General features: G+C 45.5%; 1 protein-coding gene and 1 long non-coding RNA gene across 5 annotated transcripts in view; both read right to left on the reverse strand.

Moving 5' to 3' along the window:
* The window catches only part of OSBPL10 (oxysterol binding protein like 10), a 78,997-nt gene extending 66,342 nt beyond the window's left edge, over positions 1–12,655 (reverse strand). For all 4 annotated transcript variants that reach the window (XM_079947268.1, XM_079947267.1, XM_079947266.1 and 1 more), the window contains exon 1: positions 12,312–12,655. In XM_079947268.1, coding sequence (XP_079803394.1) covers positions 12,312–12,640 — 329 coding nt within the window. In that variant the 5' untranslated portion in view covers positions 12,641–12,655. The remainder of the gene's footprint in view (positions 1–12,311) is intronic.
* Positions 12,656–14,093: 1,438 nt separating this feature from the next.
* The window catches only part of LOC307199553, a 44,434-nt gene continuing 42,422 nt past the window's right edge, over positions 14,094–16,105 (reverse strand). Inside the window, exon 3 of the long non-coding RNA XR_013832046.1 lies at positions 14,094–14,124. This is a non-coding gene — a long non-coding RNA (uncharacterized lncRNA). The remainder of the gene's footprint in view (positions 14,125–16,105) is intronic.

Raw genomic sequence — 16,105 nt, forward strand, 5'->3', positions numbered from 1 at the left:
TTGATATCCCGCTTTATCACTACCCTAAAGAGTCTCAAAGCGGCTAACATTCTCCTTTCCCTTCCTCCCCCACAACAAACACTCTGTGAGGTGAGTGGGGCTGAGAGACTTCAAAGAAGTGTGACTAGCCCAAGATCACCCAGCAGCTGCATGTGGAGGAGCGGGGAATCAAACCTGGTTCACCAGATTACGAGTCTACTGCTCTTAACCACTACACAACACTGGCTCTCTGAAGGTTCCAACAGAAAGCCACTGAAAGTTCCAACAGAACCTGTTGATAGACATATTTTCCCTGTCCACCAGTGCTATTTCAGGCCCAAGCCAGGCCTGAATCCATATTCACCAAGAAATCAGTATCATCCAAGAAAGTTTGGAGCTGAGCTGCCACTACTCAGACACAGGCAGGTAGTAATCCATAGGGGTGGAGTCTGATGATCAGGGTTCTTCCAGCAGAAGTCTCACTTCTTTCAAAACAGATGGTAAACGCCATCCCCAAGAGTGGTGTTCAAATGCCACCATGATAGCCAGCGTGGTGTAGTGGTTAAGAGTGGTGGACTCGTAATCTGGTGAACTGGGTTCGCTTCCCTGTTCCTCCACATGCAGCTGCTGGGTGACCTTGGGCCACTCACACCTCTCTGAAGTCTCTCAGCCTCACTCACCTCACAGAGTGTTTCTTGTGGGGGAGGAAGGGAAAGGAGATTGTTAGCCGCTTTGAGACTCCTTAAGGGGAGTGAAAGGCGGGGTATCAAGTCCAAACTCCTCCTCTTCTTCTTCTTCTTCTTCCTCATCTAGCCAAGTCTCTTCTGGGTACCTTCATGAGTCAGGATTGTTAAGGTTCAGCTGAGTACATGGGTAGCCTAAAATCTCCAAGCAACTAGTCTGCATCATCAAAGGCTGAATAAACCGAAAGCTATCTATGAAAATGAAGCAAGCAGAAGATATGAACACATCCCTCCCTGGTCTGCTAAAATGTATTCTCCTAAAACATGTTCCCTTTCAGCTTCTCAGAAAACCAGGGAGCTTAGGATCTAGTCAACAAGACACACTGTGTTTAGCACAAGCACAGGCAAACTCTGGCTCTCCAGATGTTTGGGACTACAATTCCCATCATGCCTGACCACTGACCACTGGTCCTGTTAGCTAGGGATGATGGGAACTGTAGTCCCAAACATCTGGAGGGCCAGAGTTTGCCTATGCCTGGTTTAGCAGAATTAATGCCAACTGTCCTGGCCATTTCCCCTATTCCAGAAGAAGGAACCATGCTTTCAAATGGACCAGAAAGAGGTAGCAGGAAAATCCCCTACAAGGGTCTGAGAATAGACCATCCTAACTGGTCCTCCAACATTAATAAATGTCCTAAATCCTTTCAGGAAACTAACTGTCCAAGGTAATAGATATTTCAACCCCTCCTAATATCCTGATCACCATCATCCTTTGCAGAAAAATAAACCCAGAGTACATCCTGCTACATGGACGGAAGCAGATATTAACAGAGACAAGACCACAGTTGTCATATGGGTTATGAAATCCTGAGCCACAGCAGACAAGGGGTCCTTGGAATGGATGCAGAAGTCCCCCTGGACAACTAAGCCGGGGGGACACTAAAACCATCCCTAGGACACCCTCTGCTAGCTCAGGTAGGGAGACTGTTGATCGGGGTGGGGGGGTGCAACTTGTAGAGATAATTAACAGCAAGTTACCCAAGTTTTAGAACTCCTTCCACTGTCGGTTTTCCCATTGTCCATCTTAGATGGCAAGCTCATCTATCAGACCATGCACACCAATGCTGTTGCACATATACACCTGAATAAATAAGGGACTATAAGGCATAGAGAACTCTAGAGCTCATATCTTTCAAACCAGCACTGCTGCCTCTTTGTACCACTCCCATTTGATAAAAATGAATCCACCTTAAATACAGGAATCCTTATTTCGTTTAATTATTCATTCACCTTTTAAAAAAAAACTGTTCTCGTTTTGCTGACATAGGCTAAGTGCTGCTGCTTTGACCTGTAGCTAGCAGAGCGGATGAGCTTGGTTTAAGTTAGCGTTAGTGACAAGATTCAACCTCTTTTAATATCCAAGCACCTCATATCTGTTGGGTTTAATCTCATAACATGTGCCATTGTTCTCTTTAGAGAATGGGAAACAAGCTGCAAAGAGCTGAGGCTGTGCATCAAGAGCCTCTGGAATAAAACACCGAGAAAAGGAGCTGATAGGTTTCTAAACCAATTCCTCAGCCTCTCGCTCATATGTGGGAAACTCTTATATGAAGAATAAAAATGTACATATTTCTTCATCCATTTGCTAAGCTTCCATTTGCCCACCCAAAAAAGTATCTCCAGCCTCACTGTAGCTGCAGGTTACAGATAGGTAGCCGTGTTGGTCTGCCATAGTCAAAATAAAATAAAAAAATTCCTTCCAGTAGCACCTTAAAGACCAACTAAGTTAGTTCTTGGTATGAGCTTTCGTGTGCATGCACACTTCTTCAGATACACTGAAACAGAAGGGTCTGGTGACTTCTGTTTCAGTGTATCTGAAGAAGTGTGCATGCACACGAAAGCTCATACCAAGAACTAACTTAGTTGGTCTTTAAGGTGCTACTGGAAGGATTTTTTTTATTTTGTTTTGACTGTAGCTACAGGATCATCCAATTTGATGCAGTTGCTTCAAATCTGGTTACTTCTCAAGGAGGCTTGCAAACCACCATTTATGTGGTCTCCTGCAGCAAGAAAGGATCACATCCAAGCAACCAGGAACTAGGGAGGAGACATTTGAAATCAGAATGTTAAATTACTCTCATTTTTCGGCTTTCTTTCAGACCATCAGGCCACTTAAGATTGCCTACCTACCAGGCCTGGGCAATATACAGTGGTAAAGGTAAAGGTAAAGGGACCCCGACCATTAGGTCCAGTCGTGGCTGACTCTGGGGTTGCGGCGCTCATCTTGCTTTATTGGCTGAGGGAGCCGGCGTACAGCTTCCGGGTCATGTGGCCAGCATGACTAAGCCGCTTCTGGCAAACCAGAGCAGCACACGGAAACGCCGTTTACCTTCCCGCCAGAGCGGTACCTACTTGCACTTTGGCGTGCTTTCGAACTGCTAGGTTGGCAGGAGCAGGGACCGAGCAACGGAAGCTCACCCCGTCGCGGGGATTCGAACCGCCACCTTCTGATCAGCAAGTCCTAGGCTCTGTGGTTTAACCCACAGCGCCACCCGCGTCCCAACATACAGTGGTACCTTGGTTGTTGAACTTAATCCATTCTGGGAGTCCGTTCGACTCCCGGAACTGTTTGAAAAACAAGGTGTGACTTCTGATTGGCTGCAGGAGCTTCCTGCACATACAGTCACACCTTGGATCCCAAATATCTCGGTACCTGGACGTTTTGGCTCCTGAACACCGCAAACTCAGACGTGACTGTTCCAGTTTGCGAATGTTCTTTGGAACCCGAACGTCCGACAGGGCTTCCGACTGGCTGCAGCAGCTTCCTGCAGCCATTCAGAAGCTGTGCTTTAGTTTCTGAATGTTTCAGATGTCGAACACACTTGCAGAATAGATTCTGTTCGACTTCCAAGGTATTGTGAAGTTAAAACCACTTTTTGAAGAGAAATGAGGGATTTGTTCTGGAATTTCTTTTGTTGTTGTCACAGACTGCAGTTAAGAAATGGACAGAGAGATGCAAAAGGTGGAAGAATTTCAATCCTGAAAGAATCTGGCAAGGAGCTCTGCTTGAAGATGGAGCACACAGATATTTCAGGCCAGGCGCAGCACTATGTACTGTCTAATATCAGGCAACATTCGCATTATATTAGTTTGCTCACTGAATTGATTCACAGTGAATCCTATGCATATCGGGTTCAGAAATGAGCCCTAGGGAATTTAATGGTTGCTTATTCTGAGGTCAGTGTATATAGGACTGCAGTTTCAGTCCCGGTTCCAAAATCTCTCAGTTCACAGTTGGCTTTATGTACCAGGAAAAAAAATTTATGAGTTCTTTGTAATCAAAGAACTATAAATCAGAGATATAAATCTTGAAAAGTTACTTCTTTGAAAGAGTAACAAAACAGGAACTACTACTCCACACGTATTTTAATATAACATCTATGACAGAAATGATTTGAGATAGTAGAAGTCTAAGACATTTTACTAAGTCAAGGACAAATGTAAAACGACAAGCATTAATATACTTCATTCTACATTAACTGAATTAAAGCAAGCTCTGTGTGAGATAATATATTAAAACTCCACAGTGCCTATGGAATACAAACACCTGGGGACATGAAGAGTGTATTTGACACAGAACTATTGTACCAGCTCATATTATGCAACACTGATATGAGGAGGTGTGGAGAGCATTTTAATTAGCTGACAGCCTTCACCTAAAGTGTAAAGCCAGAATACATCAAGCTGTTCCATATCGTTATTGATACAAACAGAACAGATTTTTTTTTAACCTCTTGCTGATTATTTTTGTTCCATTATTAACAGACTGGGAGTGGGATTTAAATTAAAAACTAAGAATGCCTTTGGATCTTATGATTTATGTGGAAATTGTTTGATTTGGTTGCGTACTTTTCGATGATTTATTTATTGTTTATGGCTGCTTTTTGTTATGTTTGTAGTTATGTAATTCTTTTATATAGGTCGTAAACAGCCTGGAGCATGGTTTTGACTTCAGAAAAGTTGTATACAAATAAAATGACTGAACATCAAAAGCGGCGATTAAAATGCTAATGCTAATAATTTTACTAGCTGCCTAGTATTTTAATGTATCACACACGCCATGGTGATTTGTGTGGTATTGACAACAGCTTCTCATAACAGAAGTTTTAGGGATCGGAAGCCGGGTTTTCCAAACTTGGGTCTCCAGCTGGTTTTGGACTACAACTCCCATCATCCCTAGCTAGCAGGATCAGTGGTCAGGGATGATGGAAACTGTAGCCCAAAAACAGCTGGAGACACAAGTTTGAGAAACGTTGTTGCCACATTTCTCAAACTATAACTCCCATCATCCCTAGCAAGCAGGACCAGTGGTCAGGGACGATGGGAACTGTAATCTAAAAACAGCTGGAGACCCAAGGTTGGGAAATCCTGGATTAGAGCAATCATGTTCTGAAAGGGTTCTACTTATATTGGTATATTCCATTCATTCCATTTCTACTTAGCTGGATCACAGACTCAAAAAAAGCAGACTGATACTCTACACAGGCCTTTTAATTCCTGCAGTGTGGCAAACAGTTAATGGATCACAACAACAGTGGTTAATTTGTAAAGAGCATGTGCCCTAGGGAACTGCTCATTTTAAAAACTTAACTGATAATTTATAACCAGACTTGTAGCAAGAAGCAAATTCTGAATACATTAGAAACTGAGGGGATGACAACTGAATACAGCCAATGAACAACGGTCACGTGCTTCAAACATCTCGCACTGAAATTAACGAGACCTAGTCTTTGACTAGACGATTTATTTATTATTTTGTTTATCCAATTTATATATGTCTCTTCTTACTAAAGAAGCCCAGGGTGGATTGTGCCACAAATTATGGACCTACCAGGTATAATTTTAAAAAAATGATTACGATGCACTCTATTCTACTGCAAAAGAATCATGTTTTCAAAAATATCTCAGATCTTGAAGGAAGCAAATGTGGCTGTAGAGCAGTGCCATTTTACACATCAGTTCCCACCAAGCTGTATGTCAATGGAGCTAAACTATTCACTCAGATATGGGCCTACAAGCTAACAGCAGGATGCTGCGTTGATGCCAATAAACAATTACCACGGATGGTCGCAACATCTCCTTCAGGAGACCTAAGAACCACCACCACCCCTCTGCATCATAACCAACATTCAACATTTCCCCAAGTTTCAAAAGTGGCTTTTTAAGCCAAGCATATTGGGAAAAGTCAGGAACCCCAATGTATGTGAAGCAACTGAGAAACACATTGGCTCAGTGGATATCAGGGCTGAGGAATATCTGTTTTTCAACACTGAGATATATCACCGGTGTTCAAAACTCCCATTGTTCTAGGAGCATTTTGCGACAAGGAATTTCACTAGCGCAAGCAGTTTCTGAGGTCTGGGAGAAGTAGATTTCAGATTAAAACAGCAGAGTGGAAGGAAAGGAAGACTGAAGACTGGAGAAGAGACCCCCTTAGAAAGTATGGCTTTGTTTTTTTGCAGTCTTCAGAGGAGGACTAGAGTCTAGACCATGTGAAAAATGAATGTTAAGATTTTAGCTGCAGTTCATTCATTTTCAGCTTTGTATTCTTGTTATAAAAAAGTGCACCTAGACATTCCATTGTTGCACCGCACCCATAACCTAGATTCAAGGTGCCATTTAGCTCCTAGCTTTCATATCTCAGTTTCTAACACTGTATATCACCAGCTAAGCATTGTGATACATCAATGTACCACAATGTCTGAAATAAAGATAGCGCCATGTAAAAGCACTGGCTGGCTTCACAGCTTTTCCTACATTGTGATTTTTGCATAAGTGCGCGCGCACACAATGAGTCACAATATATTGCCAGGTCAAAAATTATGAAACAGATATCACAATATGGATTTCAAACTAGTTTTGGACAATTTATCGATCTATCACCCAGCCCTAGTGGATATACTTAAGACTCAGCTATAGGAGTTCAGCTAGTGCAGGTTAGAATTCATACAACGGAGGTCTTTAATTTTCCTAGTTATAGAAGCACAACTCTTGAGGAAGGACATGTGTCACCAGCTTGGAGGTCAGCAGCAGGCAACGTGTCCAGGACAGGGGAGGATGCAATGGAGTGTGGAACTACAAACTGCAACCTCTCCTCCCCACACCAAATTCTAACAAGCATCTGGGAGCCCTCACAAAAGATATATGCAGCTGTAAGTAATCTACATGATATCCAGACCAGGAACAGTTGAATCTGGTGAGTGGGGCAAAAGAGGAAACGTATTCTCTCATATCAACCTCTTTACCATACAACTAGATTAGAAAGTGGTTAAAGATACCAAGAAATTGCAAACCTGTAACTTCTTCTGACCTGGTCAATTAATGATCAGCAAGGGGGTAGTAGGGTGAAACAAACATGTGCTTGAGTGTAGAACAAGCCTTACCAAAAAGAACCAGCATGGCTTTTGTAAGGGGAAGCCTTGTCTAACTCAGGCTGCAGTCCTAACGCCAATGACCCGAGCGTAAGCTCCATTGAATTAATCAGGACTTACATCTGAGCAAATGTAGTTAGGACTACATTATAAAGCAGGGAATTCCTGGATCCAACATGTCATTAGAGTCTCAGGCCTACTTCCAGCTATGGCTGGTTCGCCAGCTACAGTCTCTTTCAGGCAGAAATGATTTGACTGCTGTGCTCCATGTTCTGGTAACTTCCAGATTGGGTTATTAAAGCACATTCTACTTGGGGATGCCTTTGAGGTTGGCTTAAAAGCTTAAACTGGTCCAAAATGCAGCAGCCAGATCAATGGCAGGAGTTCCATTTAGAACTGGTATAACCCCCATTTTAAAATAGCTGCCCTGGTTTGGGGTTCGTTCCCAGGCCCAGTTCAAGGTGCTCAAATTGGCCACCATGTACCTTGGAATATCTAAACTGGCCATGTAAATAGTCTGAAATACCTGGAATGATTAGGAGCATTTCCTGAAGACTTAATATTGATCTGTGTTCCTTCTTGGTATGCTTTAATCACCCTATGTTTGTATTCTGGGGTGTTTTAACTGCATGCTTACTAGTGAAATGGAGGTTACGAAACATTAATTCTGAACTACTGTATTCAATACATCGGACCCAAATATCTGAAATATTGCCTCCTTCCCTTCTTCGGTGTTAAGAACAGCAGAGAGCCCAGGAGAGGCCTTTCCGTGGCATCCCCCGAGGTGCGCATCTGTCACCTACCTAATGTAGTTTTTATTGTATGCACATATTTACTCTGTGGTTTGACACCTCAGATATATAGGTTAGGATCTACTCAGCTCTCTTGGTTGTAATCTGTTTCAACTGTTTTCAATATTATATTTTTAGATTGCTGTAACCCTCCCTGGGACCTTGTGATGAAGGGCAGATAAGAAATCTAATGAATAGCAGCAACAGAAGTGTTTCGTGTTATTCAGGGATGTCCCTATGCATTTAATAGGGAACATTTTCAATTTGATTTTTTTATTTTGGATGGGGGAGACCTTTTAACACAGCTCATCACAAAAGGTTCCAACAGGACTTAATAGTCATAATAATAATAATAATAATAATAACAACAACAACATTAGATCCTTAACTGATTAAGGAACCGTGTGTGTGTAGGAACAAAATGTCAGTGTCCACAAACAGTACACTCTGCTAGGATCTACATTCAAACCAGAACAGGTGGGTTTATGTTGAGTCAGCAGTAGACAGTGAGGCAGGCAGGTGTGTAGATATCACCCAATTATACAGGATGGTGAATATTCAAGGCTGAGCAACTCCACTAATTTCTTCAAACTCAAAAAATCAGCAGATCATAAAGTACGGTATAACTCTAAAGCAGTGTTTACCAACCTTGAGTCTCCAGCTGTTTTCGGACTACAATCCCCATCATCCCTGACCACTGGTCTTGCTAGCTAGGGATGATGGGAGCTGTAGTCAAAAAACAGGTGGAGACCCAACATTGGGAAACAGTGCTCTAAAGTAATACACACTGGGATGATGTTATCTTAACTTTAGATAGACACTACTTAAATATTACAAAAACAAACAAACCTGTTATCTACCAACCAAGCAGATCAAAGAATCAAGGTAGGAAGGAAACCGAAAGAATGATATTCATGTAAATTTATGAAAGTTAACAGGGAAATGGATTGAAACAGCAGAAGAGCAGGTTATCATAAGATAACAGCATGCCCATACTGTGCTAGAAATAATGCTTCCAGTCTGTATCAGAAAGGAAATTGCAAAGAAACAGAACAGGCGCATCGAAGACCATTGGTTCTCGCAAGCTTTTTCAAAAGAATTATATTTAAGATCGTTGTGTAGAATCTATGTTCCCCATCCGAAAGTTAAACACTGACTTAGAAAATCCCAGTTCCCAGTAAGGAAAAGAATGACTATAAAGATCAGCGGCCAGTAGTTCCTGGACCAAATCCAGCCTCCTAGAAGGAGTTGCCTGCCTCCCTTTCCCAAGTTGCCATTTGAAAAACATGGAGTATACATGACATCCAGCCTTGCTAGCAGGTCAGACAGGGACTAGGGTCAGAGTCTTGGCCACCATAACCCCTTTTCTCATGTTGCCTCTCCAGCAAAATGAGTGGCTAAGCCAAGGGTATATGTTCTGTACTGAAATGAGTAAACATTTCTGCAAATTTACTGTTTTCAGTAAAACAGGAAAACAGAAACCTCAGCTCTGATAAATTAAAAAGAAAAAAGCAGGAATCAGCATTACATTCTCCTACAGATGGCTGCAAAAACATGCCACACCTTTTTCCCCTTCACAGTGGCTGTCTCCACCTGCATGCCATCAAAAGACAGAGTGACTTTATAAGGGGCAGATTGCTCTTAATAATGCACCAGGAAGTTATGCAAACCAAAAGAATCAATATTGTCAATCCCTAGCTTTCTATGCACATGAAATACAATAATTTTTCTCTTCACCCAGTGAGTATTAAATGGAAAAAGTTTTGTTTTTTTCCCCGGGAGTGGGGACCGAATGGGCAGAAGAATATTGTGTTGCAAGACTGTACGCAGTTACCTAGGAGTAAGCCCTATTGAACTAGGACTCGGGTCAACTGAGAAGTGGTATGTATAGGATTGTGCTGTGGAACGTTGAATATTTCCTTCCATCTTTCCACTAATGTCATTTGTAGCAGAAATTGCGCCATTTTGCGCACAACAAATGTCATTGATCTTACCACCATACAAACAAATCCAACTCTTATTGTCAGTCAAAATGACAAAAAAAATTCAAACAAAAATTTTAGTTGCTAGCATCCAACCACAACCATGCAAAAGTCTAGAAGAGTAAAAATAAAAATACAGTTGATAGCACAATCCTAACCTTGTCTAAGGTAAAGGTACCCCTGCCCGTACGGGCCAGTCTTGACAGACTCTGGGGTTGGTGCGCCCATCTCACTCAAGAGGCCGGGGGCCAGCGCTGTCCGGAGACACTTCCGGGTCACGTGGCCAGCGTGACAAAGCTGCATCTGGCGAGCCAGCGCAGCACACGGAAACGCCGTTTACCTTCCCGCCAGTAAGCGGTCCCTATTTATCTACTTGCACCCGGGGGTGCTTTCGAACTGCTAGGTTGGCAGGCGCTGGGACCGAGCAACGGGAGCGCACCCCGCCACGGGGATTCGAACCGCCGACCTTCCGATCGGCAAGCCCTAGGCGCTGAGGCTTTTACCCACAGCGCCACCCGCGTCCCGCGTCACCTTGTCTAGTAAGAAGTAAATTTGATTGCAGGTAAATTGGGGTTAGGATTCCAATTACCTACTTCCAGGTAAACTGGGGTTAGGACTGCAGCTTTCAACTCTAAAGTGACAGGACAAACGTTTTGACAGTGTATTATCCCAGAAGAGATGGGATAATTAAACACAGGAACCAAAAACCCGAAATGTTTTCTGCTGCATACACAACTGCGCAATCTCTGCTTTCAAACTTCAAATTGGGGAAACCATGAAAAACAAGAGTTCCTTTTCTTCTATAAACTTGTATAGACAGGGTTAAGAACCCACTACTCTTTTCCCTAGTCAACCTGAGTGTGAAACAAGCAGTTAATGCAGTCTAATCTTAACTAAAAAGTAAAGAATATCACAACGATGCATTGAATAATTCAGAATTAATGTTTCATAACCTCAATTTCACTAGTAAGCATGCAGTCAAAGCAGCCCACATGACAGGGTGAATAAAGCATACCAAGAAGGAAAACAGATCAATTTTAAGTCTTCAGGACATGCTCCCAATCATTCCAGGTACTTCAGGCTATTTACATAGCCAGTTTAGATATTCCAGGAACATGGTAGCCTTGGGAAAAGCTTGCTCACATGCACCACTGCCACATGCAAAATTAAATTCTCAGCATGCGCAAGAAAGCCTCAAAAAGCAGAGTCCCGCATACTAGCAGCATAGAACTGTGGTGCTGGAAGGGATCCTGAGAATAATTGAATTCAGGCATAGGCAAACTCGGCCCTCCAGATGTTTTGGGACTACAACTCCCATCATCCCTGACCACTAGGGATGATGGAGATCGTAGTCCCAAAACATCTGGAGGACCGAGTTTGCCTATGCCTGATCTAATTCAACTCATTGCAATGTAGAAATATGCAGCTGTCCCACACGGGGATCGAACCTGCAACTTTGGCCCACAGCACTGGGCTGCCTACACAGCCAATTTCCCAAGAGCTGGGTACTACCAAACACATGGCTTCTCAAGCTCTTGTCTTGTTATTATCCCATTGCCACTGGAATCACAGAACTGTAGAGTCGGAAGGGGCCACTTGAGTCATCTAGTCCAACCACCTGCAACACAGGAAATCTTTTCCCCAACATGGGGCTTGAACCAGTGACCCATGAGATTAAGGATCTCGTGCTCTACTGGCTGAGCTATCCCCTACATATGGAACAGGTCCAGAGAGTTCAAATTTGGCATATGAATGCGTGCTGGAAAAGCAACATCTAAAAGAAAGAAAAATCAGGTAAATTAAAGATAAAGGGACCCCTGACCATTAGGTCCAGTCGTGGCTGACTCTGGGGTTGCAGTGCTCATCTTGCTTTATTGGCCGAGGGAGCCAGCGTACAGCTTCCGGGTCATGTGGCCAGCAGGACTAAGCCGCTTCTGGCGAACCAGAGCAGGCACGGAAACGCCGTTTACCTTCCTGCTGGAGCGGTACCTATTTATCTACTTGCACTTTGATGTGCTTTCGAACTGCTAGGTGGGCAGGAGCAGGGACTGAGCAACGGGAGCTCACCCCGTCACGGGGATTCGAACCGTCAATCTTGTGATCGGCAAGTCCCAGGCTCTGTGGTTTAACCCACAGCGCCACCCATTAGGTAAATTGGGGGGGGGGGGGGAACAGCGTTGGACACCTCCTGAGCAGCCAGCAGGGGGAGACATAGACACCTGCCCTGTGGGAAGCGGCGGTGGGGAATCCCACGGGGAAGCCGTCGCAGGACAGGGGGAAACTTCCACAGTTCGCCCAGCTTACCTCTGAGTCAAAGAGGGCGGGCGTGGGAGAGGCGGGCGGGAAGAGGGGGCAAATCCTTGGGGCTGAGGAAGTAGGTCGACCCACTGGACCCCCCCCCAAAAAAAAAATGAGACTGAGAGAGGAGGTTATTGGCACCCTTACCTGCTTTGCCAGCCCTGGATGAGGTTGGTGTACTTGCTGAGAGAGCCCTCGAGCACCGCCTCCGTCGTCCTGCCGCTCCCTCCCGGGCTGGCCGCGGCTGAGCTGGGGCTGCTGCTGCTGCCTCCGCCGCCGCCTCCCTCCGGCCTCCCCGCTGGTGTAGCCGCCGCCGCCGCGGCTCCTTGGCGGCCCGAGAGCCCTCCCCGGCTGGCGGAGGAGGACGGCGAGGAGCCCGCCGAGGTGGGGCGGCTGCTGCTGCGGCTGCTGCTGTTACTGCCGCCACTGGACGGGGCTGCTCCGGAGTCGCCGCCCTGCGCCGCTGCCTTCTCCATGGAGCGAGGAGGCGGCCTCGGCTGCCGACGGCGGGCAGGGAAATACCTGACTCATACGCCAGGAGGGAGAGAGAGAGAGAGAGGAAGGGCCGGAGAGAGACCCCAGGGGCAGCCGTCGCCGTCTCCTCCGCCGCCACCTCCTCCTCCTTCTCCAGGGCTCGCGAAAAGCAGCGTCGGCGTCGGCGACGCTTTGTGTCCGGCGGCGGAGAGATCCGCCCCGTCCCTCGATGTTCCCGCTTCAAGCCCGGCCCCTCAGCCCAGGCGCGCGGCCATGAAGCGCTGCCTCGCTCCGGGAGCGAGCGCGAGGAGACTCCCACCACAGATGGGCGATGCGAGGAGGAGGAGGAGGAGGAGGGGACGGAGAAACACCCTTCGCGCCCTCCAGGCGGGCGAGGGAGGGAGGAGGGAAGGAAGGGCCCTGCTACGCCCCGGTGCGCGCGCCGCGCTTAATTGCGCGGGGATGTGCGGAGAGGGAGCTTGGTCGCTGGCGACGCGTCTCTCAGAATCGTCGAGTTGGAAGCGACCCCCCCCCTCACACACACACACCGCGAGGGTCGTCTAGTCCGAGCCTTCTCAAGGCAATGGCTTCCAGGCGTCACCACCAGTGCTTTGTATCTTTAAAAAAAATGTTTAGGGGTACTCTCATTTTCCTACTGATATTGAAAGACTGCCAAACTTCGATTCACAAAATGGTTAGGGGTATGAGTCCCCCCCAGGACGCAGGTGGCGCTTTGGGTTAAACCACAGAGCCTGGGACTTGCTGATCAGAAGGTCGGCAGTTCGAATCCCCGCGACAGGGTGAGCTCCCGTTGCTCGGTCCCTGCTCTTGCCAACCTAGCAATTCGAAAGCACGTCAAAGTGCAAGTAGATAAATAGGTACCACTCCGGCAGGAAGGTAAACGGCGTTTCTGTGCGCTGCTCTGGTTTGCCAGAAGCGGCTTAGTCATGCTGGCCACATGACCCAGAAGCTGTACGCCGGCTCCTTCGGCCAATAAAGTGAGATGAGCCAACCCCAGAGAGGGTCACGACTGGACCTATACTTGTATGGCAGCTATTAGCTTTAAGAGGTGAGAAGTTTCTAAATACAGTATAAAAAAATGAATCACAAAAGCTGAGTAATCCATTTAACATGTTCCTAAAACATAAAGGAGACGCGGGTGGTGCTGTGGTCTAAAACACAGAGCCTAGGGCTTGCCGATAAGAAGGTTGTCAGTTCGAATCCCCGCGACGGGGTGAGCTCCCGTTGTTCAGTCCCAGCTCCTGCCCACCTAGCAGTTCGAAAGCACATCAAATACAAGTAGATAAATAGGTACCACTCCGGCAGGAAGGTAAACAGTGTTTCCGTGCGCTGCTCTGGTTTGCCAGAAGCGGCTTAGTCATGCTGGCCACATGACCCAGAAGCTGTACGCCGGCTCCTTCGGCCAATAAAGCGAGATGAGCCAACCCCAGAGAGGGTCACGACTGGACCTAATGGACAGGGGTCCCTTTAAACTATGTGCACCCCTAGGGGAAAACACTCTATCTATCCAGTGTGGTTTCCCCCCCTTATTCTCATTTTCACTCGAGGAAGCTACCACTTTACAGTTCAAATTGGGGGGAAATAAATAACAGTAAATGGACAAAAGTACAAAGATTCACAAAATGTTTAGGGGTATGCATACCCCTGCGTCTCCCCAGAAAAAAAAGCACTGGTCACAACTACTTCAGGGCATAGGAGCCAACTCCCCACCCCCAATAAAGTATGTGAGGTAGGCCGTAGCCAGAATTTTTTGTGGAGGGGGAGAACCTCAGATTTGTATTGATTTGGGAGGCAGCTGCCCCCCCTACACCTATGGACCACCCTCCCCCCCCCCCAAGTTAATGGGCATTGTCATTCAAATAATGTGGGTGCACTCCATCATGTGATTGATTATACTGGGCAGGGCTTACCTGGGTCTCGTTCCTGCCCCAATAATTTATTCAGGTTGGCACCCCTGCTTCAGGGGATGCTTTAAAAGCAGCCTTCCGCCTCACCTTGCCAAAAGCAAAGCCCACATGCACCTGAAAGGTGTGGCCGGTTGCTGTGAGCTAATTTCACAGAATACAAGAGTTGGCAGTGGTCCCTGAGGGTAATCTAGTTCAACCCCTTGAGATGCAGGAATCTCAACACTAGGTTCTCCCAAGTTGAAATCGGACCCTGCTTCGCTTTGCACATGAGCTAGCAGTTTCGTTGCACCACTAGGAGGCCTAAATCTGAAGTAACCATGGGCTCTGGATGTGTGGGGTATGTTCTCCATGGGGCATGAAGCTAAGGTGCTGGTGGGAGCATGACCTGAATTAAAACAGATGAACATTGGTTCTGGGTTTATGAATCACAAAATGCACTGCCACCACCCTACATAATTTGAACTGGGAACTGAACAAGTCTGGTGGGATATAGAGGATAATAAATAACATTCGATTGCATGGATTAAAACCAAACCGCGACCACTTCTTGATCATAGGCTTTTGAAAGCGTTAGAATAATGCAACCCTGTGACTCTTTGTGCAGCCCATTCCTGTGCTTGTCTACTTGGTGTAAATCCCAATCAGGCCCTGGTCTTCAGGCTGCCTATAGCACATAGCATTTGTTGAGTGCAGGCTTGCACAAAAAACTCCTTGCAAATAGAAAGCTACCTCAGCAAGGAATGAGCTAAGCAAATAGTCCACTGCGACGAGTTTTTAAGAATAACTAGCAATGGCTATATTTGATTTCATCGGAACTGAGAGAAGATGACGTCTGCCAGCAGTGAAATGACTTTTGGATTGATTCGGCATAAACACCAGCATGTGAGGAGATACTGCAACAATAGGCTTACAAGCTGCAACAATAGGAGAGTCAAGCATACAAAATTCACACACAAGCATATCATTGCTTACTTCAACTTGCCTGTGGAAACAACTCAGAGGCCATGAAAGAAGGAAGGTTAACAACAGGAAGATTTAAAGGAACTATTGGAAACTCAAGGCAGTAGAGATATAAGATGATCAGAGCCCCCCCGAACTTGAAGCAGGGGAAGTCCCAATAAAAATTTATAATTTGGCAGAATATTCAGGCTATATGATATGTATTTGTATAATTTGGAATATTTAATGTGATTTGATTGGATTGTTAAAATGGAAAATTTAATAATTTTTTTAAAAGAGTTTTTCAGAATGACTACAACCGTGGTGCCATCCTCCACACAGTCGTATGTGTGAATCAACACTACGTAGATAAATACGAGAGCGAGTAAAGGAGTTATTAGTCTGTATTTAGTAATGTTTTAGTGCTCATTTTTTTAAAAAAAGTGTTAGAGCCCTGTAGCATTTTTTTTCTAAAATAAATACCAACACCCTTGTATTGTTCATACCGAAGTACTGTATATAAATGTTCCTGCTATGCAGGTTGCTATAATGTGTTTGCTGGCAGCCTGGTTCCAAGTATTAGAGTTTCTGCTTGCAGTG

This window comes from Podarcis cretensis, assembly GCF_951804945.1.
Source record: "Podarcis cretensis genome assembly, chromosome: 12".
Taxonomy (NCBI): Eukaryota; Metazoa; Chordata; class Lepidosauria; order Squamata; family Lacertidae; genus Podarcis; species Podarcis cretensis.